This window comes from Accipiter gentilis, chromosome 10 (assembly GCF_929443795.1).
Source record: "Accipiter gentilis chromosome 10, bAccGen1.1, whole genome shotgun sequence".
Taxonomy (NCBI): Eukaryota; Metazoa; Chordata; class Aves; order Accipitriformes; family Accipitridae; genus Astur; species Astur gentilis.
Window position 1 is genome coordinate 32458064 of NC_064889.1, and position 23705 is coordinate 32481768.

The 23705-nt window shown below is 55.3% G+C and overlaps 2 protein-coding genes across 16 annotated transcripts in view; both read left to right on the forward strand.

The window, feature by feature from the left end:
• The window catches only part of PRPSAP1 (phosphoribosyl pyrophosphate synthetase associated protein 1), a 35175-nt gene extending 26054 nt beyond the window's left edge, over positions 1-9121 (forward strand). For all 11 annotated transcript variants that reach the window (XM_049813191.1, XM_049813189.1, XM_049813188.1 and 8 more), the window contains 4 exons: positions 99-244; positions 6407-6477; positions 7171-7317; positions 8010-9121. In XM_049813191.1, coding sequence (XP_049669148.1) covers positions 99-244; positions 6407-6477; positions 7171-7317; positions 8010-8168 — 523 coding nt within the window. In that variant the 3' untranslated portion in view covers positions 8169-9121. The remainder of the gene's footprint in view (positions 1-98; positions 245-6406; positions 6478-7170; positions 7318-8009) is intronic.
• Positions 9122-11773: 2652 nt separating this feature from the next.
• QRICH2 (glutamine rich 2) lies at positions 11774-23672 on the forward strand. Of its 5 annotated transcripts, none has more exons than XM_049813146.1 (19): positions 11774-12438; positions 13490-13594; positions 14057-14125; positions 14332-14376; positions 15292-16495; positions 16635-16729; positions 16869-16960; positions 17108-17222; positions 17394-17603; positions 17875-17997; positions 18226-18300; positions 18610-18774; positions 18933-19054; positions 20104-20169; positions 20469-20570; positions 21164-21308; positions 21470-21557; positions 21706-21813; positions 22208-23672. In XM_049813146.1, the coding sequence occupies exons 1-19, from the start codon at positions 12046-12048 to the stop codon at positions 22396-22398; spliced, it is 3513 nt and encodes a 1170-aa protein (XP_049669103.1). In that variant the 5' UTR covers positions 11774-12045; the 3' UTR covers positions 22399-23672. The 5 variants fall into 5 exon arrangements, with proteins under 5 accessions (XP_049669103.1, XP_049669104.1, XP_049669105.1 ...); XM_049813145.1 differs by having other exon boundaries at positions 11775-12438; positions 17872-17997; XM_049813147.1 differs by lacking the exon at positions 18226-18300 and having other exon boundaries at positions 17872-17997.
• Positions 23673-23705: the final 33 nt, after the last annotated feature.

Here is a 23705-nt window from a genome sequence, read left to right on the forward strand (position 1 = left end):
AGGTGCAGCCTTTGCTTGCCCTGTTGGTCTGGGAGGGGCCTGGGCTATGAAGTTGCATCAGCCCAGTATCTTCCTGACGTGCTGTGGTTGTTCCGCAGGGCTCAGTCTTACGCCGAGAGACTACGGCTGGGACTAGCAGTGATCCACGGAGAGGCTCAGTGTACAGAGCAGGACATGGATGATGGACGTCACTCCCCTCCGATGGTCAAAAATGCAACTGTGCATCCTGGTCTGGAGCTGCCGTGTAAGATTAAGCTTCTCTGCTTACCTTTGGGCAAAAAAAAGAAAAGTTTGGTGGGAAATTGCTGTTGGTTTAGCTGTGTAAGTATAACCAACCTAATGGCGGTTGGACCAGTGGAATTTTTCTCATGCAAAGGTTGGTATCAACAAGTTGTAGGAGAAGATACAAGGGAAAGTTTTTATTTAACTTTCTGGCCATGCAGAGCATCAGTATTGTTGTCCTTGGCTGTGCCCACTCAATGGTGTCAGACTGACAAACCTCTGATAAAGGTGATGCTTTTACAGTGCTCAGCAACAAGATACATTGAGCTAATGAAACAGGAAAGAAATGTGGAAGTGTAACTAATATTGGAACAGCCACTGAGACAGACTGCTGTCCCTAACATGGAGGGGAGGACTGGCCATTGTCTTCCCCTCCTGCTGCAGCCATTGTTACTGCTGGAAATTTTCTTTCTTCATCTTGGCAGCCAGGGGATCATGGTCTGGTGTCTGTTTTGACAAGGTTTTGAGCTTTGTGTGGCTAGGGTGAATAGGTTCTCCGAGACCATTGCTGAGCTGCTTCCTATGCTCTTGCCATCAATTGATAAGCTGCTGATTTGGGAGCACAAAGCAAAGGAAAAAGGAGCAAACCTGTGTTCTGGGAAATGCCGTCCTCTTAGGATTGCTTGTAGGATTGCTGCAACAGCAGCAGTCAAGTAACAACAGTACAATCAAAATCCAGCTCCCTCATGGGAGGATTTTAGCTTTCTAGGTAGATGGTGGTAGGACAGAAATTGAGTACAGTGAATGTGGCTGAGAAGTGACTGTGGGAAAGGATGTATGCTGCTGTATGTGATAAGTAGCTATCCATCATGCAGCCAAACTTCATTATACCAGCAGTGGCTAGGGCTACTGATAAGCCTCTCTTCTTGTCTTTTGAAGTTTAGGGAGAACATCCAACCAGATTGTGGGCAGGTTGTGGAGAGGTGGCAAGTAAGACTGCAGGCACTTTACATTACCCCAGTCATCGCTCATTATAATAGAATCAGTTAAACAATGCTTATGTTGCTGGTGGAACTCCTCTTGGTCCTTGGGGGACAGGTAGGGTTTGGCAATGAGGTTTGGGACTTCATCTTGATTGTCCCCCTTCAGACAAGGGGATTTTTTCATGCCCTTCCAACAAAACAGGCATTTGTGTGGTTACTCTTGGCCTTTTCCTTCCCCTCCTACTCTGAAGAGGATGCTGTCCTCCAAAATATCACTAGCTGACATTTGTCTGTTACCAGGACATTGATGTGAGTGTTATTTTTATTTCCAACTATGTTACTTTAAGGAAGCTCAACTGTGGGAGCTTGTGCTGCTGGAGAGCCCTGTAAATGGTAGCTCGTACAGAAATGTGCCCTTGTCCAGTTTAGTTATGATTCCAGTGGAAAATTGTTTTCAGTCCTCAGCTATCCAAACACAAACTAATTTGCTGTGTATCACCACTTTCTTGTTTTATCTCCTGCAGAAACTCAGCACTTGACTAATGACCTTACATTCTTGCACACCTAAGGCACAAATGTAAAACAATCAAGCTGTGGTTTGGTAGCTGTCTGTTGGCGAGATGTGGGGTGGATTACGGGACAAACTTGTCCAAAACTCTCAGTAGAAAGTTGCTTTTCTCTCCAGTTTTCTAATCTGATAGATACCTGGTTTTGAGTGAGCTGAGCTCGCTCTGGAGGTGCAGAATACTGAGGTAAAGCAGTCTCTAAGCTTCTAGGGCATCCTGTTTGTGTTGCAGGCTCTGCCAGGGAGCTGCGCTCTGTCAGAGGTGAAAATGGAGCTAGGGTTAGGGATGGCAATGTTGTGAGTCTCTGTACTTACCCTCTCTGCTATGCTTCCTTTCTTGCCCAATTCAGTGATTTGAAAAGTGTCTTCCCTCCTCAAGTGGCACATCAAACAACCCTTGATCAGCTCCTCCTGCCATGTGTACCATCACCAGCAATCCAGGTGGTGTAAGGTCTGATGGCAGAAGGAAGCAGCGTTCAGCTATGTCCCTCTATTGTTGTTTGTGAAAGGTAGGATACATGCTGCTCACCCAAAACTGGCCAGAAAAATCTCCACTTATTGAAACAGTCTTCAGGTCTGCCTGGCTCAGCTACCACAAACCTGGGTCTGGGCAGTTAGAAGGTAGGGGTACTCCTGGAGGATGGCTGAGACTAACTGCGGAGCATCCTGCTGTGGGCTACAACCAGATCGGTGTGGAGCGTCCTATCCTCCCTCTCTAGACTCTGCAGTTCAGGGTCCCCGGCAGTTGTGTTAGAGCCAGAAGAGAGGCAAAACCCATGTCTGGGAGCAGCTCCAGAGCCCTACAGTGATGACTTATGCTTTATGCCATTCTTCATGAGCTTCCTAGTGAATTAGCTGGACTCTTGCATCCTGGCATGCACCTTTTCTCCCTATTCTAGTAGAGATTATGTGCCTTTAATTAACGAGTGTTATGCAGCGTAATGGCTTATTTATTGTCCTGAGAGTGTAGCTTGATGTGATACTCTGATTTGGTGTCTTATGGAGCCATAACAGAAAAATGCCAAAGGTGCTTCCAATTGCAGTTCTTAAAGTGCTGCACTAAAGCTACAGCAACAGCTCACGTCACTCAAAACCCAGAAATCAGAGCCTTTGAGACAGGATGTCACTCTGACATTATTTTCTTTGATTGTGTGCTCTTTGTGTCTCAAAGCTTGCAGCTGGCTTGGGGCTGTGCTTTAACAAATGTATGTGGACTCTTTGCATGTTTCCTTGTCCTCAAGAAAAGTAGTGGCGCACCATCTGTTAAATCATTTCAGTGGCTCTGAAATTCAGTACTTTATACAGAAAGCTAATGGTCTGCTTCAGACCCAGAGCCTGGCAAACTGCCATGAAGGAAGAGAGTTTGGGTGAAAAACTGGAGTGACCATAGGTCTGTTCCTGCTTCCCTACCCCCATGTCTTTCCTGTGTTTAGGCTGCACACAGGGACATTATCTGTCCTTCCAGGTCTATCTCTTCACAAAACAGTTTGTTCTTGAGCAGCCTTTTGCTCATAGACTGTTGAAATGCAGCACTGTTTTTCTTGGTGATTATCACTTCAGTGCACACTGTCAGCTCCAAACAGAATTTGTTTTAGCATTTCTTAACCCTTATTTGACCGCTTAATTAAAGCAACAGGTTTATGCACCTGGGAATGCTGTTTCTTCATGCCAGTGATAATCTCACCTTTAACTCGTGGTGCTTTGGCATATATTACTCGCATCAGAATGAAAGTGCAGGGTAGTGTGTTTGGCTGATGAACTTATTTCCCCACCACCCCTCCATGTTCTTTGATATACTTGTTTTATAAAAATGTCAGTTGGTTTGGTTTTTTTCTCTTTTATTTTTTCCCCCAGAAGCTACAGATACCACAAGTATCTTTTTCTGACTCTCCAGAAAAAAACCAGCAACTCTTCTAACCTAAACTCCTCCATAATCCAAGGGGTTACGCCAGGCAGAAGTACAGCTGTGGCTTGCTTCTGTTGCCCTCTTTTGTCTACATACAAATAGAGGTTTTGTGTCTGGGAGGAAAGTGTTCTTTATTATTTGAATCTTTTTTCAAGCCACCTTCTCGTAGCAGTTCTGACTTGCTTATCTTGATATGTCCAAAGATTTTGAAGAAAAAGAAACTGGCCACAGTAACCCTTGCATAAGCTCTCATCACATTGGAGTAGTTCTCTTGAGATTTGATGTGGTTGTGGGTAGATCTTTGGCTTGCAATTTTTTTCTTTTCTTTGCAGAGAAAATTGAACAAGAAAAAGTGACAACATCTCTTTAGGATCCGGGTAGGTCGACATGTTGCCTACCATACTTTAAAAATAAAACAAAATTGAAATACAGCACTTAAAAACAGACAAAGAGATGCGAAGCACTGCTAATGTTGCTAGCTGCTGTGTTAGCCTTTAAGCATAGCAAGGAATGTGTCTGCTTCCTTTATGGAATAGAAGGATACTGATTTGCTGAAACTTCATGTGTTTGTGAGTAAAATAGTGCTGAATTTCAGCTCCCTAGGCCTGTTCACCATTTTTTTCATGGATACACATAAAGGATGGGATGGCAGCCAGATGTAATCCTTTTGGTATTTCACAGCTCCCACCAGGAGTTTTGTTACTGTCCGAACTAGATAATAAACTTAATAACTAATCTAAGCAGGTAGGTGGTGCCTGTAATTGAAATTTATGGTCTGCTTATCTCTTGTGATGCTTAATCTTAGTTTATTACACATACTCTTTCTTCTCATACGAATATTTTCCCTTCAGGATTTAGATGTGACTTTGCATTTGATAGGAGACTCAGAAATAACAATGCAAGGGAGACTGGGGAATCTGTGCTGCAAAGAGCAATTAACTCTTAAGTCCAAGGTAGCTGTGACTGCAAAAACCTAGCAATGAGTAATGTAACTTTGGTCAAAATAGAACTATTGGACACCTTTTATACAGTTTTGGTATGCTTACAGAAAACCAGTCTGTGGAGTACGTTGTGTATATGAAGAACAGCTCTACATATGAATCTTCAGAGCACTGGTCCTTGTAATTGCTTTCATTGCTTCCCTCAGTCTGACTCACTCACCCAGCTGTGCTTGCACTCTGAGCATTCCCAGGCTCTGATGAGTTGTGGGAATAGTAGTGGATCAGCTTGCTGTGCAGGATGGGGAGTTTCGAGTAGGACTTTTTTGACCCAGGAGGGCAGAAATCAGTATTCAGACAGGCTTTTTGATGGGCAATGGCTTGTGTTCTCCTGCTGCTCAAGTGTTATATTGAAGTAGGTTATCTTAAAGGAGAAAAATCTTGCTATCTAGGGTGTCCAAAACTCCTCAGCACTTGAGAAGCCTCCGTGGCTAGAATCCTGGAAAGACCTGAGCTTACAAAGAGGAGGGTTACAAAGTGCCTCAGTAGGACACTGCTGCCCTCCCCTTAGAGAGCATAAAATCGGGGGGGGGGGTGCAGGTGGGCCAGGTAAGTGTTACAAAATGCTGGACGTTCCTCTTTGCTTCAGTAGTTAGATCAGCCCAGATTTTCACCTAATGGCATGTGCGTGCCAACCATTGTGTCCTTTTCGTGCTGCAAGTTTTTGTACTGCATTCACTTTATAAACCAGCACCCTCTGGCAAGTGAGAGGTTCGGCTTATGGACAGCAAGTCGCTGGCCCATATCAGAGGCTAACTGCTGTTTGGTGCGAGTCTGAAGACTGTGTTACATCTGGACACACTCAATGCATCCTAGTTCATATCTCTGTTAATTTTTTAATATTGCTACTGGAAGTTTTTCAGGATCATAAAGGATAAAGCCTGTTACACATGCAGTTTTTGCATGAACCATGTCAGTGCAAAAATAGTGTCAGGAGGGAGTGGAACCTTATTTCCCAGTACATCTCTTTACCATGTGTCAGATAGCACAGCTCACTGATGTATTCTTTTGCTTCCAATTGCTGGTTGCACTGAGCTTGTAGAACTGAGTTTGAACTGGATTTATTTTGTCCTGCTCTTTTCATTCATGCACTTAAAAAAAAAAAAAAAAAGAAAAAATCAGCAAATTTGCTTCTGCAAACTTCCTTAAGCTTTCTTTGCCTGAGCAGGTATTATTAAGGTCCTTATGCCCTCTGAAAGAGCCTTGTGTGTTTGGTGATGGGAGAGAAAGCAAGCAAGCTGCAAATCCTTCAGATGAATTAGCGAGTCCAACAGGTGAAAAGTTGCACCTTGTAAAGCATATGCCCTTTGAGAGGTGTTGCTTGGAGAAGCCCATTTGTTGTTCTCAATCCGGAGACACCCCTTTTTTTTGAGTCCTGTCTTGGAGCACAGAGAGTCACAAATATTTCCTATAAACTAGGTGCTGCTTTGTAGCTCTCCTTGCACAGAGGTCGGTTAGATATTTGAATTTGCTTAGTATCTCTGAGGTCAGTATGAGGTCCCCACAGAAACTGAGAGTTTCATCTTTATGCAGCAGTGCTATTCATTTAAGGAGGAAAACGATGGTTAAACCAGTGGTTACCCACTTAGGTGGGTGTCAGGGTAATGTAAAGCACATGTCTCTATCTGTGCACCAATATAAGATGCAGTTAAGGGCTGGGCCTCTTGTGTGGTGGAGCTGTTGTGGTTTGACTCAAAGCTAACTGACCTTGGCTTTTTTTCTTCTTCTTTAGTGATGATGGCCAAGGAGAAACCGCCAATAACTGTGGTTGGAGACGTTGGAGGAAGAATTGCCATCATTGTGGTATGAGTGTGATGGAGGGGGGGGGGGGGGTGAATTCCTCCTGGCATCTTTTTTTGAGCTGCTTTATCCCAGAGGGTAGGAAGGACTGCTGGTGTAGGGGTGGGAACATGGTTGTTACTGCTGTTTTCTCCAGTTTTGCTGGTAGCTTTGGTTATATTGGCTTTCTGTTGAAAACCTTTCGTACTTCAACGCTTTAAGCCCTGAAATCTCCTTGCGCCCTTGAATCTGCAGATGTCAGATGTCTACAAATACTCAACAAATCCTGGACACGCAGGGAAATCTCCTGAAGTGTTTAAAAAAACCCCAACCAACCAACCAAAAAAACTTGCTGAGCTTCTCATACTAATTGTGCCATGCTGCAATGTAAGTAATCAACATGCAGCTACTATCACCATGAAAAAAAATACCTTGCTGAAGATAAGCTCTCTTTGTGTGTGTGCACGTGCAGGGACTGATTTGTTTCCAAGACACAATATTTGTTCTGCACACTAGCAAAAGGGTCTGTAAATTAGGGAAATGGCGTTCATAGATTTAAGTTGTGCACGTGACTGTCCTTGCATCTCAACAGTAGCTGAAGCAGCCAGGGATTATTTTTTTCGGCCGTGTGCATGGCCAAAGCTGCCATGCAGATCCACTCCTGCCCTGCAGGCATGGTAAACTTCTGGTTTTGATGTTATTTCTGTTTCTTCTCAGGATGACATCATCGATGATGTGGAAAGCTTTGTAGCTGCTGCAGAGATCCTGAAAGAGCGTGGAGCCTACAAGATTTTTGTGATGGCTACTCATGGACTCCTGTCAGCTGATGCCCCCCGTCTCATAGAGGAATCCTCTATTGATGAGGTGCGTCCACTTTCTGGACTCAGGAGGAAGGGCTGGGTCTGGTGGCTGGGTTGATTAAAGACACCAAAAACCATAAACTGATATTCTTCCCCTGCCACACAGCTCATCACTGAAATGACTGGTTTCATCAGATGCTCTCAGTTAGCTGGTTCTTCACTGAAAAAAAAAAAAAACAACAAAACCCCAAAAAAGCATGTGTGATTAATACTTGTTCAGATCAGATCTGCTTCTCTGTGTATGTTTTCTCTGTGATGCACAGATATTAGTCATCCCTGCCTGGACACTTCCCTTACCGCAGCTGGGTGCATGTTACTGCTTTCTAACTGTGCAGACCTTCTACCTGTCCCTCTCCCCCAGCTGATGATGGGCTGTTGGGTACATTAAGGGGATAAGATTTCAAACCTTGCCCTTAGTAACAAATATGTTAGATCCTGCAATCTAAATGGACATGTCAGCCTGTGTGTAGGTGGCTGTTGTAGAGTGCTGGTTATGCCAGTCCCTTCAACAGATTGACTGTCACATGGACGACACCATTCATTTCAGTCTTTTTTTTCTAACATACAAGGATTTCTCCCCCTGAACTGTGAAACAGCAGGTAACACCACTCGTGGAGTTAACCTAGGGTAACTCTTCAGTGAGAATGAATGTATCAGCAGCACAGCTAATGGTCTTTTCTTTCTGGCACTCCACAGGTGGTAGTAACCAACACAGTTCCTCATGAGGTACAGAAGCTGCAGTGCCCCAAGATAAAGACTGTGGATATCAGTTTGATTCTCTCTGAAGCCATCCGACGAATCCACAATGGCGAGTCCATGGCCTATCTCTTTCGCAACATCACTGTTGATGACTAGACCTGGCGCTGCCCCTGTCCTGGCTTCCACAAGAGACGGAAATATGCATGAAAAGGCAATACCATAAATTATAGGCATAACGCAACTGTTTATTCTTGTAGGAGCATGAAGGTTTTCAGGGTCTTGAGACATGAGATCTAATAGAGAAAAATCAACCTGACCAGCACTTTACAGGTGAATAGAAGAGGCCACTGGCAATGGGGAGGTTTACATCTTAATTAAGAGAGATCGAAAAATGAGGTGGTGTTGAATTTTTAAGTTCCTTTAATTTTTATTTTTTTTTAGTGTGTTATCTCTTGCCCTATAGGGGGGGGAAGAAAAGCAAAAAAGAAGTAGCTGTCAGCTTATGAGAAGGGAATAGAGACTGCTCATTGCTGCGTGTGGGCAGCAAGAGGAGACAGCCTTTGGGTTTCTGACTGTGACTCGCCTGAGAGCGCAGAAGGGAGTGCTTCATTCAGGCAGCTGGGCAGGACAGCTTGCTGCTGGCAGAGCTGATCAGCAGAGCAGCTCCTTGCCAATTCAGTGGCCTCTCATTTCTTGCACAGCATAGCAGGGACTTTCATCAAAACTAAGTTAGCGGAACATCCAGAAAGGGCAGCTTAGGGCAATCCATTTGCAGGGCTGCTCGCATCCTTGTGTCGGGGCGCTGGGAACAAGCTTACATGTGTCTCCCAGCAGGGCAAGGGGTGCTAGTTAATGTGCTGGCCTTTTCATTTTGTGAGCCTTGGATCATTATTGTTCTTCAGTGGCAAGGCACATGAGGGTCTAGGTCCTCACTTGAACACTTGTCTGCACTGCAAAACCAGGCACAATTTCTGGAGTTGCCGGGGTCTGATGAGTTGTGGCAGAGTCTTGTGGGGAAGGGGAGTTGGAACAATATCTGCCTCTAATGCAACTGTGCTCTCCAAAACACTAACACTGAACCTGCAATAAAAAGCATAGGATTTTTCATTTTTGATGCTTCCTGTGAATGCTGTACCCTCTGAACAGCTGCTGTGTCTGTACTGCGGGGCTGTTGCTGTAACCAGGCTTGCTTGGCAGCTTGCAGTCTTCTTCCATGGGGAAGTAGGACTCGCTGCTTGCTCCTTTTTTGAGTGACACTAATCCTTTGCTGGAGGAGACGCTTGAGAAAGCAGCACAAGGTTCTTGTGAAGGGCTTTGTCTCCAGGATGATACAAGGATAAATTCCCAAACTGTGATGTTGCCCCTTGATGAGGCTGACAAACACACTCCAGTAAAACCTATGCCACTTTCTCACCTGCTGATGTGAGGAATAAATCCTGCTGGAAGCAGTTGCTTCGGAAGAGCACTGCTGGTGACGGGCTGTCTCTAGAAAGCAGTTGTTTAGTTTTGCGTATCCTTCAACTTCTACCTACATCCTTCTCTTCCACTCCAGCATCTAAAACATGTACGGTGCCAAGGGGCAAGGCAGTGACTTTGTGAGCAGGACAAGCCTTGAACACCAAGCAAACAAGCATGCCTTGGCATGGGGCAGTTTGTCTTGCAGAATAGTGTCCTGTCTTGTAGCTGGTGAGGGTACACGAAAGCCCAGAACAGTTGGGACATCTCCAGTATCCAGCACAGATTGAACCACCAAGCCAAATCCCACGAGGGATGCACAGGGCTGGATGAGGTCTTAAGGCATTTTCAAAGTATTACAAACAAATCACAGCTGTACTGTGTGACCACAGTGTGACTCCTCAGCCTGGTACACTAACATAGTACTGTGCTGTATTATTGAACAGATCGACTGAAGTGTGTGATGTCCTTGCAGAGGTCTGCATCCCCCCCTTGTTCTGAGCCAGTACCGGCCCATGCTCTTCTTACTGGAAGCCAGTGTTAAAAATATGAGCAGTATTGCTCTTCTCTCCCCTTCAAACTGCCTGTCAGACCTGCCAGAAGCAAGGTCAGGGCTTGTTGAGTGCTGTTGCCCCATTCAGGCTTGCTTTTAGTGGGCTGTATTTGGGTAGAAACTGTGGAACCACGGCACCAGTGAGAAGAAGGTTGCGCTGGTGTCCCCTGGGTCGTACTCAGGACCACAGCCTGAGCTATTCTCAGGCTTCGCTTCAGACCTTACCCTGACAGAAGGCAAAAGCAGTTGGCTAAACTGAAGCCAGGAGATGTTCACGTCTCAAAATCCCTAACTGCTTTAGGAAAACTGGTACCCTGTATTCACTGGACCCCCAAAGGTCATGGGGAGATGGTGGGGTAGTGCCGATGTACGCTAGGACACGGCATCTGCCCAGCCTGGACCTAGGTTGCCATCACATCAGCATTGAACCTCGGCATTTTTCCTGCTGCCCCAAGATCCTGTTGCTGTACCACTGTGCTAATGTGGCCCTGGGCTATTTTAGGGGTCTTGCAGCTTTTCCTGCCAGTCCTAAGTGCTGTCTAGAAAGCTTGACCAGTCCTTGGGTGTAGCTTTAGGGCTCCTGAGCCTGCAGCACTGCCAGTTACTGGAATTAAGGCACAGGATCCCTCCTAAAAGGGTTAGCTTCTTGCTTCTGCATCTTGTTCCCATCTCTTAATCTCTCTACTCCCTCTCTGAATTCCATCCTCGCAGCTTGGAAAGGAAAAATCCACACACAGAGCAGATCTCTGCATTTTGGTTTTAATGCCTGGGAACGGATCTCTCATATCTTAAAAGCACGAGGCGTGCGTTCTGTTTCCTGCTTGCCCACCCTCGTGGAAATTGGCTTGGAGTGCCTCGTCGAAGTAGGGAGGTGTCAGGGCTCTGACTGAGTGACAGTCGGACCTGGAGGTTTATAAGGGAAAAGAGGTTCTTGTTGATTATTTTTGTAAGTACTTGTCTGCTGGATCACTCTGGTTCAAGGATTTTCCCCAGTGTTTGAGTTCTTTACTTCCTAGGGCTGTCTGGAAGCGTGTGTTTATCTGCGTTTCTGTTTCCCTGCTTATACGGCTCTTTGCTTCGGAGCAAGAGGCTAGAAATCTGTGTGTTGATGCTGTCAGCAGCAGCTTTCCACCATTTCCACGCCTAAGGGAGAGGGTAAAATCCGTCATGCGTTTAATACGTCAAAAAACCCCAAAACAAACCCAACATAAGTTGAGGTGCAGGCCGGACCAGGCTGTGCCACCAGCAGTATCGTGTCTCAGACCTCTTTTGTGGGGACAGCTCACCCTGCAAGGGAGCTGCGGCTCCCTGGGCACGGGTTGCAGTAAGCTGCTTCAAAACATTAGACGTCACCAGTTGCATTTTGGGGTATTCAAGTGGAAAAGGCAGCAGGGAGCCTCCGCGCCGTTACCGGCGGGGGCCCGGGCGTCGCCTAGCAACGGGAGACGCTACACGGTCCCTCCCCTCTGTAAACACGGACACGTGGGCAGCGGGCTCGGCCAATGGGCGGCAGGGAGCGGCAGGAGGTGGCCAATGAGGAAAGGGAAGGGGCGGGCTCAGGGCGTGGGGCGGGACCGCTGGTTGCGGGTGCGGGGCCGGAGGGAGCCGGCTCGGGGGTGCGGGACCGGGGGGTTCAGGCCGGGGAAAGGGGGGGGGGGGGGAGGACGGTCGAGAGAGGGGGGCTGGGAGGCCGGGGGGGGGCAGAGCTGGAGCGTCGCGGCGGGCCGGGGGCTGGGCAGGGTCGGGGGGAGCCGGCTGGGGGGCTGGAGGTGGCCGGGGCGGCGGGGAAGGGGACACCACATCCCGCAGAAAGCGCTGCCCTAGGGGGGGCACCCTGCCACCCGCTCCCCCCGCCGCGGCTTGGATGGGGTTTGATTGCTTTCCGTGGTGAGGCAGGGGAGGAGGAGGAGGAGGGAGAAGGAAGAGGAAGGCTCCATCCCTCCTACCCTCCCAGGTCCCCCCCCAGGCAAAAAGGCTCCCGTCCCCCCCGGGTCAGGCTCCGTGTTTTTGGGCAGGGCAGCAGCGATGGCCCCGCTCAGCCTGTCCCAGCTGCTGGACGTCGCCATCGGGACCCCCGAGGTTGGGGCCGTTAACTTCACAGCACTGTACAGCCTGCTGCAGGCCATGCTTGGGCATCTGGGCCTGCAGGACCTGCCAGCCCAGGAGCCGGGGCACAGCCTGACCCCCCTCCTGGGGGTGGACCAGCCTGCCAAAGCACACCCCGGCCTGGAGAAGAAGGGAGACAGGACCGAGGCCTGGGCCCAGGGCACGGGACAGCAGCCCCAGGAGCCGGGGGAGCGGCTGCCTGGGAAGGAGCCGCTGCAGGGCACCACGAGCAGCCCCCAGGTCGCCTCCGTGGCCGCCGACGTGGGGCAGATGAAGAAGAAGATTGAAGCGAACGAGAGTGGCATCTCCAAGGTAGAGGGTCTTCCCGGTGCCCTGGGTGCTCCCCCGAGAGACCTCCCCTCCTCTGGGGGTCCGTGCTGCTCTTGCGCTGCCCTTAGACCACAGTCTGGTTTAAGCCCAGGCTCACGGCGGCACGTGGGGCTTCACCATGGGAAAGGGATGGAGTTTTGGGGAGGAAGAGCTGAGGCTGAAATGTTGCTCTAGGTCCTCCCCACGCTGCCATCAGTGAGTCGTGGGTCTTCTACAGCACCCAGTGCCCTCAGCTCTGCCAGCTGGAGGCTCAGCACCCCTGGAGGTCCGGCCCCGCCACTCTCCCCATTCCTCCCTTCCCTGCTCCTGACCTACAGCTGGGTACTGCGTCCGCTCCTCGGGCAGCTGAGAGGCTCCATCAGCACCTCGAGGGCCTCATCTCCCACCACAAGTCTCCTTGGCTCGCCCAAGGGTTAAACCCAGGACTGGTGGGCACCGAAGTGGGGCCTCATCCTGCACAGCACCGAGCTGCTCACAGCTGTGCTTTTCCCCAGCATCCCCAGTGGGAAGAAATAAGCTCAGGTTCAAGGAAAGAGCCACCCTCGGCACTGCAGGGCCAGATCCTGCCAGGGCTGGGACTCCTAGGGAGAAGGCAGCAGGGAGGGTTTCCCTGGGGGGCTGAGCAGGGAGCACTCACTGTCTTTGGAGCAGGCCCCTGCTTGATTGCTCCCCGCTTCGTTAGCGGCAGTTGCTGCTGCCCTCCCGGGCCAGGCTGCAGTTGAGCGGGTAGCAGCAGCTCTTTGCCCTTTGGATCGGCTTCAGCGGTCTTGCACGGAGCCTGGCACGGGCAGGCAGGGCTGGATCCGTCCCTGCTGACTCAGGTTGTGCAAGGGGCTACCCCGGGGCAGGGCTCTCTGGGGAGCTGCTGTCCCTTCTTGGCTGTTGAAGATGTGATGAATGGGAAGTGCTGCCTGCAGTGCCCTGTGCTGCCCACCCCCTCCACCCCTACCCCGTGCAGAACACAGAAGGGGTAAAGGTCCTAGTCCCCAGGAACCCTCCCCTGGGGCTCACCCCTGCCATCCCCTTCTCCTAGGCCATGGCTCTCTCCCAGGATCTCCTTGAGGAGATCAGCGGGATGAAGGTGGCGCAGTCCCGCATGGGAGAGGACATCCGGACGCTCCAGGAGACGCTTGGCTTGGTGAGCGGCTGCCGGTGCCCCCGGGAGGGAGCTGGGCCCTCACCGCCTCACTGCGTCACCCTGCAGCCCTGGGTGTCACCCAGCGTGAAGGACACCAGGAGGGAAGAGTGGGAAGGGTGTCCCAAGGGGGGAGCTCAGCCCACCCGCCCTGGAGCCCCCCACCCTCCACTTGCCAGCTCTGCCTGGGGAGGGCAGAAATGGGTGCTGCTGCCTGCAGGTCAGGCTGGTGGTAGAGGCAACTGCGTGCATCAACCAAAGTGATGCTAAGGCACTTTTTAACTAAAAAAAACTAACGTGGGTGCTGGGAAGGAGGGGAGATAAAGATCTACCTGTGCAATACAGCCACAGCCTGCAGGCACAGCCCTGCCCAGCATCCCTCTGTCTTGCACACAAGTTAATTTGCAGAGTCTCCTTTTGAATCCTGCTCCCCTGACTGCTGTCCCTCTCCTTGCCCCACTCCAGGGGAACCTCCAGGATGCTGCCAGCCGGCTGCCGGGTCTCCATGACCAGACCACGTTGGACAATGATGTGGTATGACCGCAAACATGCCCAGAACCTGCTCCAGGACAGGAGGCAGCTGCATCCCCAGGGGACCAGTGCACCCAGTCCCTCCGTGCCAGGACATGGTCCCCAGCAGTGCTGGGCAGCAATGCTGAGGGGGGTCAGCGCTCCCGTGGGTCCCACCCCACCCCTGGCTACACAGCTGGGCTGAACCCTTGATCCCTTCCTTCCCCCAGAAAAAACTGAAGGAAAGGCTGAGCCTCTACCCAGCCCCGGAGGAGGTGAGCAACATGGTGCGTTGGGAGGTGCTGGAGGATTGCCTGGTGGGCAGCAAAGCAGGAGAAGGAGGAGGAGGAGGAGGAGGAGGAGGAGGAGGAGGAGGAGGCCGAGGTCTGTCGGTGGTGAGTGCTGGGGCATCCCGGCTGCGGGAGCGGGACCGAGCGGGACCGCAGCCCCCAGCGCCTCCAGCCGCTGCACACCCCAGGGCCTCTGCGGAGGTTTGCTCAGCACTTCTCTTCCCTGTGGGTCCCTGCAGGAGGCAGGACCTGGCATAGACAGAGCCGGGGCAGCTCCTCGGCTGGCCTAACAGGCCGACCTCCTCCACCATCTGTGCCATTGACAGCCCACAACAACCCTTCCGTGGGGCAAGCAAGCACCCAAAATCCTTGGGGTGACCGCACAGCCCCATCTCCTTGCTTGATGTTGGGCAGGACCGTGGTTTCCTGCCCTCCCAGTCTCTCTGGGGCTGGTGGGTGGGAGCAGGGGACAGCAAGGGGACCTTTTGGGGCAAACCCTGGCATTTTGCACCATGAGATGGTTTCCAAATCCCTCCTGGGACTGCTGCTCCTGAAACTCAGGCACAGCCTGTTGGGCTGGGAAGTGGGTCTGGTCCAGCAGGTCTGGAGTACTGAATCCCATCGCTAGGGGAAAAAAAAGCCTTGCTGTTGTATCAGGTGGCATCAGTAGGGTGTTCGCTGATCCCCTGGATCGGCTGCTAAAATGACTCCGCAGGAGCTTGGGGGGTCTCCGTGGGGTGGGCAGCCTTTGCCTTTGGGCTCTTTTAGCTACTTGAGTTTGGCCCTGTGAGCCAAGGCGTTTGGGGACAGGGACCGGGGACACAGCTGGGGGGACCTGGGTCTGCCATCACCACTGCATGGCTGCCTGTAAACCTGCTCCTCTTTCCTTCCTCTTCCCAGGAGGGCAGCGGGGGCCAGTCTGCCCCTGCCGAGCCCCACACTTCTCACTTGGACACCCTGCATGGGGGAAGCTTAGCACCAGGGCTGAAGGCATCAGGGACACATCCTGTGCCCAGGACCAGCAAGGGGACTTCGGGGACACAGCCCAGCTCCCAGGGGATGCACACAGGGATGCAGAGAGCACCAGTGACCCCTGAGAAGTGGGAAGGAACTCCCTCAGATCGGAGAAGGACTTCTGATACCAACGCCACCATCCTGGGGACACAGCCAGTGTCCCCCGGCACCCAGACCACCATCCCAGGGACACAGCCAGGGTCATCTGGCACCCAGACCACCATCCCAGGGGCACAGCCAGGGTCACCTGGCACCCAGACCACCACCCCAGGGACCCAGCCAGGGTCCCCCGGCACCCAGACCACCATCCCAGGGGCACAGCCAGGGTCACCCGGCACCCAGACCACCACCCCAGTGACCCAGCCAGGGTCACCTGGCACCCGGTCCACCACCCCAGGGACACAGCCAGGGTCCCCCAGCACCCAAACCACCATCCCAGGGACAGAGCCAGGGTCCCCCGGCACCCAGACCACCATCCCAGGGACAAAGCCAGGGTCCCCCGGCACCCAGACCACCACCCCAGGGACAAAGCCAGGGTCCCCCGGCACCCAGACCACCACCCCAGGGACAGAGCCAGGGACTCCCAGCACCCAGACCACCATTCCAGGGATGCAGCCAGCACCTCCAGGCACCCAAGGAGGAGGAGCAGGGGTTCAGTCAAGCCCCCCTCGCATGGAGCCCAGCCTTTCTGGCACTGAGAAAGTCCCTACTGAAGCCACCCCCGGTGCTCTGGGGACACAGATGGATGTCACAAGCCCCAAGGAGGGAGACAAGGCTTTGCCCACCACACAGCTTGCCCAGACAGGCCACCCGGCAGCGGGGACCCTCTCACTGACAGCCCAGGGGTTCGAGATCCCCCTTGATGGCTATCCCAGGGCCATGTCCCCTTCACAAGAGCCAGCTGTGCCCTGGGGGTCCTCAGGCTCCAGCAGTGCCTCCAGCCGCTACGTGGAGACGGTGGAGGCTCTTCGCCAGATCGGGCAACTCGGCCACCTCTACACAGCCCTGAAGGAGCAGGTGGCCCAGCTGGAAGCCACCAAGTCAGACCATGCCGAGCTTGAGAAGCTGCGCCTGCTCTTCCCGGAGGGAGGTGGGAGACCTGGGGGGGGCCGGCAGGGGAATGTTTGGCATGGGACACCCTGGGTCGGGGGCTCGTCGCACCCAGAGCCTGGTGCCGAGGGTGAGACCCCCTTACCGACAGCGTGTCCCCTTGAACCACATCCTTCTAGACCAGGAGAGCATTGCCAGCATCCTGGCTGACCTCCGGGGCCAGGTGTCCTCCCTGCAGGGCTTGGCCAGTGACCTGCAGGGCGAGAAAGGGAAGGTGAGCTGGTGGCAGTCCCCGAGGGGGCTGCGGGGATGCTGGGGGAGAGTGTTGGGCAGGAAGGGGGCAACTGAAGGGCCTCCATGCTGGGACAGCACAGGGGGCCATGCCCTGACTCTGCCACCACTGCTGTTCCCAGGTCAGGCAGCTGGAGGATGCGCTTGGAAAGCTGGGGGTGGCTGGAGCTGACGGGAAAGTGGACGGCAGCGACCAGATTACCCTGCAGCTGGGGTAAAAGGATGGCAGAGGGTTTCTTACCCTGTGGGGCTGCAAGGGAGCCGGGGGGGGCTGAAAGCATCCCGGTTTGGGGGGCAAGGGACACCCCCTGAGTGGTCCCATGGAGGCTAAGCCCGCCTGTGCCTCTTTCTCACTGACCAGGTCCACGCTGCAGGAGATAAAGCAGGAGCTGAAGGAGCTGGGAGAGCAACAGGAGATGACCAAGGCTACGCTGGAGCAGTTGGTGACCAAGACGGCTGACCAGCTGCAGGAGCAGGTGAGGTCCGGGGGAGAGCGCTCCCACCACCCACCAGCTCAGCAGTGTGGTCCTGGCAGAGGTCCCAGCCATTTCCCCTGGCTGGATGAGGCCATTGAGCCTCCACGGTGCCCGGGCTTGTTAGCTGCATCTGTCCCATCTCAGAGCCAATTCCTTCTCCCCTTCCTGCAGCTGGACGAGCTGAGGGCGATGGTGGAGGGCACGGGGCAGGAGCAGGCAGAGGCAGAGGCACAGGCAGCGTGCCCCGTCTGTAGCACGGACACCAGCGTGCAGGTGGGGCAGCTTCTCCAGCGCTACGAGAAGCTCCAGGAGCTGGTGGACTCCTTCATGTCGCGGCAGGCAGTGGGCAAGGTGGTGAGGCAGCTGCCGGGAAGGAGCCAGGTAGGGAGATGCCTGCATGGGGGACTTGGGAGGGGGTTGCTGGGACCCCCCTGCCTGGTTGTGCTTCACTGTAACACGGGGGAGCCCCTCCCTGCCCACCAAATCGGCTTTTACAATTCAGCAGCATGGAAGGAAATGAAAGCCTTGATGCACGTGTCCTGCTGGCACTGACAACCCACGGCCACTGGCCGAGTAACCCGTGTCTGTCCCCTCGGGGTAGCCAGCCCCCACCTTTCCCAGCACCACCTTGTCGTCTTCCTCCCTGAAGCAGGATGAGGAGCTGCTGAAGCGCATCCAGGCCACCGTCATGCAGGTGCAAGGGGACTATGAGAAGCTCAGCTCCGTCACGGGGAACCTCCTGGATGACCGTCACCAGAAGCAGAAAGATATCGAGGTAGGTGGCTGAAACCCCTGCGGGGTCAGAGCATCCTCCAGGCAGACCCCAGGCTGGGGACCACAAAGGATTTGTCCCCCTGCCAACTGCCTCGCAGCCCTGTGGAGGTTCAAAGCACCTTTCCTGGAGGTTTTTGGGGTGGCGGTGGGGGGACCGGGGGGTGCTCAGCTGGCCAGGAGGCAGCTCTGACCCTGCAACGGTGTCATGGGATGCTTTCTGTGTTGGAAGGCTCTGTTCCAGTCCCTGGAGAGGCTAGAGAAGGAGAAAGCAGACAAGGAGGACCTGGTGCAGGGAATCGATGTGGTATGGCCTTGAGGGGCCCCAGTGCCAGCTAAGGGGGTCCTGGGCAGGGTGACAAACAGCCTTCGTCCCTTGCAGGCTTGGTGGCAGAACTGACTTGGGAGAGGGGGGATTTCCAGACCAGCTGCAGGTCCCTCACCAGGTCCCTCTATCTCCCCCAAGGTCCCTTCAGCTGGTGGGACTAACCCCATGGGGGTGATGGGGTGAGCAGGGCCACGTAGCCACTTCTCCCTCTCCTCCCAACACGAGCTGGCCCTGCCCATCGTACCTCCGTTCTTTCCCCACCGCTCTCCTGCCTTTCCCTATTGCCAGAAAGCAGTCAAAACCGCCCTGGCCGGCAAAGTCAGTCGCACCCAGTTTGACGCAAGCATGGAGCGGCTGAATGAGATGATCCAGGAGATGCTGAGCCGGGTGATGGGCCAGGAGCAGGGCTGGCACCAGGTCCAGCGACAGCTCAGTGAAGAGATGGACTCCAAGGTGAGGGGTGGCTCGTCCCTGCCACACAAAACTGGAACCTTCGGGGCTTAGCAGCCTAAGACAACATCCCTCTGAGGATCCCCCACTCCTGGCTTTTCCCTGGGGGCCACAATGTCCCATCCTGGGGCAGCTGGCTGAAGGTGCGTGCCCGTCTGCAGCTGGACCGCCTGGAGCTGGGGCCTTTCCAGCAGCAGCTGGAGGAACACTGGAAGACCATCCTGGAGCAGCTCAAGGAGAAGATGCCACAGATGGAGGCTGACGATGCAGCTGGGATTAAGAAGTGAGTGCGATGGGGATGGCGATAGCTTTGGGGACAGCACTTGCCCCGTTCCCTCCGGCTATCCCGGCCGGTGCCCACACGGTACCCTGGCATCGGACCAATTTAGCCAGCGAACCGTGGGGATGCTGACTAAGTAGCTGTGCCTTCTCCTCTACCAGTAGCAGGTTCCCAACATTAAAGGAGGCACGAGGAGGGGACACCTGCAGGATGGAGCCCTCCCAAACCAAAACTGGGGTGTGGGTCCAGAGGTTTCCTGGAGCAAGGGCGGGGGACGGCGGCTCGTCCCCCCGGGGCAGGGGTGCGACACGCAGCGCCACAGAGCTGTGTTGTGACCTGCCCTCCTGGCAAGGCACCGGGGCGGAGGGTGGTAATTAGCACTGATGAAGCAATGAAACCGGTGCGAGGGCTGGTTCGGATGGCAGGCGTGGGCGCCTGTGCCTTTCACCTCGCATCCCTGCCCACTCTGGGCAGCCACAGGCAGCTGCCGGTTTTTGGAGGTACCAGTGGGGCCAAGGCAAGCGTGTCATGGTCCTTGTGTAGCTGTGACAAAGCTCATCCTCCAAAATGTGGGAATGCTGCAGCCCCCAGGCCTGGCATTTGCTCCCAGGCTGGGAGCATCCCACCCCAGCAAGAAGTACAGGAATCCCCCCATTTTGTCCTTGCCAGCACCCCCAGTTCCCATGGGACTGAGGTGCTGTGGGTGCCCATGGGAGTAGTTCCCACAGTGGTGGTGGGATTTGGGTGTTCCACTCTGTGGATTTGCTGGAGCCTAATACGAGGTGGAGCTTTTTCACAGGTGGGAGCCCACAAACAACCGCTCTCCCCCATCTTACCCTCTTTATTTTGTAACCAGCCAGCAGGCTGGGACCTTGCTGGGCTGGTGGGAGATAAACAAGGCTCAAACCCCTGCGGTTCCCCCCGCAAACGCCGTAACTCACTACAGCGAAGTGCTCGGCACCTTGCTGCTGCCTGCAAGCTGCCTGCCTGCATGCAGGCAGGGCTGTGTCCCCCCCCAGGAGCTCACCCAGCTCTTTTCTACCCCCCCACAGGCAGCTGCTGGCCCATTTCCACTGCATCTCCTGCGACCGGCCCCTCAGCATGCTGGTGCCTGGCCCGTGAGTAGCACTTGGCACTGGTGCATTGGGGGGGCTGCGTGGGTGGGATGGGGGAGATGGGTGCAAGTGGTGCCCTGCTGTGCCAGGCACGGGGGTTGGGGGGTGTCTTCCTGGGGGATCCGACCCTGCTGAGCCTTCTCCATAGCCCTGCCCATTAGCGGGGGGACGGGGACCCGTCCCGGGGGGCAGTGGGCAGGAGGATGCCATGGGCTACAAGCCCGTGGGTTTTGGGGTGCTGCCCCAAGCCAGGGTGGGTCGTTTTTCCCCCGTCACCCACCCGTGGCCCCTGACCTCCCCAGGCACATCATGGCTATCCCGTCCATGCCACCGCTGGCCCCCCGCCTTGCCGGGCATCCCCATACCATCCTCGAGCTGGAGCAAACACAGCAGCACAGCCACAGGTAGGGGACACGGGGACCCATCCCTGGCCCCTGGGGTGCAGGGGGGCCCTGCCCTGGTGAGGGATAGCTCTGCCCCGGGTCGGGGCGGAGGGGTCCGGGGGGGGGGGGCCTGGGCAGGGCAGGGGAGCAGAGATGTGCCACGGAGGGTCCACTGTTCTTGCCCCAGGTCTGTGGGGTTTTACAGCCCGTCCTTGCTGCCCTGTCTAGCCCTGTCTCAATGGCGCTGAAGCCACATGTGATGAGTTGTGTCTGGTCTCAGCCTGACCTCAGGCTCGGTGGGAAGTTGGGTGCCTTCTGTGAAACAAGTTGCTGAAATTAAGCACTGCAGCTGGGACAGCCCGGTTTCTGCCTCCTGGTGTCCTTTGCATAGGGTGCAGGGATCTACCGTGGCCATGACCAGCTCACCAGGGCTGTGGGGAAAGAGCAGATCCAGCACGGTTGGACAGGCATGGGTCTCCTGCAGCAGTCGGAGGGGAGTGGGAGGGACAAACCCCACCAGGGAGCACCCCCCTGGCCCCCTCCCTTGCATAGTAGGGTGAAGCACGGGGTGCCATGGTGCCAGGCGCTGAGCATCCCCGTGCCCCGTCCCACAGGGAGCAGGCGGCTGAGTGTGGGTACCCCAGCGTGCCACGGCACTGTGGGGGCCGGCACACCCTCACCCACCCGCTGCAGCGCTGCCCGCGCCTCCAGCCTGGCACCCCACGGCCGCTCCAGCCCCACATCCTGCTCCCCATCAAGGTAGGGATATGGTGGGGGCAACCGAGGCTGGGAGGGTGATGCTGAGCATCTGGCGGGGGATCCGTGCCTCAGTTTCCCTGGGCAGAACTGGGGGTGGGAGGGTTGCTTGGGCACGTTGAATTCAGCCCCGTGTTTCAGCCAGCCTGCTCTCTCCTTCCTAGCACGATGAGATGGAGCTGTTGGGCCAGGACGGCCACATCTACAGGGGCCGGCGGGATGGTCAGCTGCCTGTGCTCATGGGCAAGGAGGGTACGGCTGGGGCACACTTGGGAAGGGGATCTGGTAGGGGTGAAGGGGACAGTGGGGTGGGCAGGCTGCCCATGGGGTGCCAGTTTTTCCCCCACCCGTGTTCCCCCTGGCTCCCCCCACCCCAGCTCCCTCTGGTCTCTCCTGCCAGGCTTCCCGAGGGACAAGCCCAAGCTGTCCCCACGGCAGTGGGATGCCCGGGACACCGGCCGCCTCCTCTCGCGGCCCCAGAGCGCCGGGTCCTCGCTCAGCCAGCCGGGTATGACCCTGTCAGGGCACCAGGGCAGGGAGAGGGCACCCTGCTGTCTCCCAGTGGGTGGGGGTGAGCAGGGGTCTGTGCCCCCGGCTGGGCAGGGTGGGATGGGGGTCTGGGGTGGGATGGGGAGGGGTGGAAGCAGGATGGAGGGGGAGGACTGGCAGATGGGGCAACTGGACCCCGTATTGGAGCCAGAGCGAGGTGGGGAGCGGGGGGGGGCTGGTCAGTGTGGGACAACAGCCTGTATGCTTCAGGGTGGGAGCCAGGACCCCGTTTCTGGGTGTCTGGCCAGGCAGGTGCCCATGCTGCCTGCCCCGTCCTGGGCTGGCAGAGCTGCCCACAGCCAGTGCCTGCCCCATAGGCTGCAGGGGGGCTAACCCCTGCCCCTCACCCCCAGGCACCGCCGCTTCGCTGGAGCACAGGCCAGCCTCATCCCACGGCCACCTCTCCCAGGCACCGGGGCTTTTCCCACCCCTGCGGGATGGATCCAGCACCCTAGCAGCTGGGTGGGACCGGGGGTCCCCGGCCAAACCCCCACCACCCCAACTACCGAGCAGGCGAGCAAGTGGCTCCGGCCAGCAGCAATAAAGGGCGATGGGCAGCCAAGCGCCTGTGTGGCCTGAGTGGGGGGGCCCTGGATCAGGATCTTCCCGTCATGCACAAGGAGGGGTCGGCGGCATCCCTCGTCCTGCGGCCGCGTATCACCAGAGGAGCTGAAAACAGCCCCTGTCCACCCTTCTCCTGGGGTCTGTGTCGGCCGCGCTCCCCCCGACACCCTCTGGCCACCACGAGCCCCATTTGGTGCCAGTGGCCCCTGCCAGAGGAGCTTGTGGCCCCAAAAGGGGTCTGGGGGAGCCGGGTGTTGCAGCAGGAGGATGATGATGCTCAGCTGCTGCTGAAGGCAGTGGGAAATGGGGACCTCAGTGGGAAAGGCGGCAGCAGGACGCGGCTTAATGCCAAAAGCGAATCCCACCCCAAGCCCGCTGGTTTGATATCGCTTATCCCGAGGGATGAGCGTCACTGGACTGGTTTCCTTATCTCCTAGTGGAGAAACCCCCTTTGTCACCCCCTTGTCCCTCTTCCAATGCTGCCACGGATAGAAAGAAGGCGGCACCGACCCCAGTGCGGCCCAGCTTGGGGCAGCCGATGCTTCCCACCTCTGGAGCAAAGCACCATAACCCCTTCTCTGCCCCCAACCTTGGGAGAACACAGCCCTTCCTTTCCCTTATGCCACCCCCATGGCTTGGGGCTGCTTTTCCCCAGCCCCCTTCTGTCACCCATCCCCTCAGACGGGTGAATGCCCCACGGCGTGCTGAGACCTAGCCCAAATTGTGTCACAAGTGGAGAGGCACCAGGCAGGGAAACTGCAGCCCCTGGAAGCATCCAGGGGAGCACCCCTCACCCCCATCATGGTGTGTCCCTGGGGGCTGTCCTGTGGAAATCCTGCTCTCCTGGTGGATCTTCTCCTCAAACTGGGCAGGGGGGGAACCTCCCCCTCACAGTGGCAGACCCCATCCCCACCCACCCTGCTCCTGTCCCCAGGCACCTTAGTCCTGAGGGAGCCACCCCCACGGGGTTGTCTTCCCTGGTGGGCTCATTTTTTCAGGGGAAAAATGGGTGCTAAAGACTCACTTTGGGGGTGCCTAGGTGGATCCAGCTGGATCTGAGGTCCCCAGGGTGCCACCTCTAGTGGGATAACTGGGAGCACTCAGAGCAAACCAGTGGACACCAGCTAGAGCCAGTGAAGTACTATCCTGCACCCATGGGGGGGTCAGGTGTCAATGGGCTTAAAAACACCCCCACCCCGGGACTAACTGCATTTGCAGGATATGGCCCAGCTGGACCTGACCCCTTCGGTGCTTGTTCTGTTCTGCCCCCCCCAGCTCAGCCCCTCT

Bases quoted from the DNA above. Each gene is read 5' to 3' on its own strand.
- QRICH2 (XM_049813145.1), top strand. From the start codon at position 12,046: ATGGCCCCGCTCAGCCTGTCCCAGCTGCTGGACGTCGCCATCGGGACC. The intron at 16,496-16,634 runs GTGGGAGACCTG...ACATCCTTCTAG, and splicing joins CCTGCTCTTCCCGGAGGGAG to ACCAGGAGAGCATTGCCAGC. The intron at 21,558-21,705 runs GTACGGCTGGGG...CTCTCCTGCCAG, and splicing joins TGTGCTCATGGGCAAGGAGG to GCTTCCCGAGGGACAAGCCC.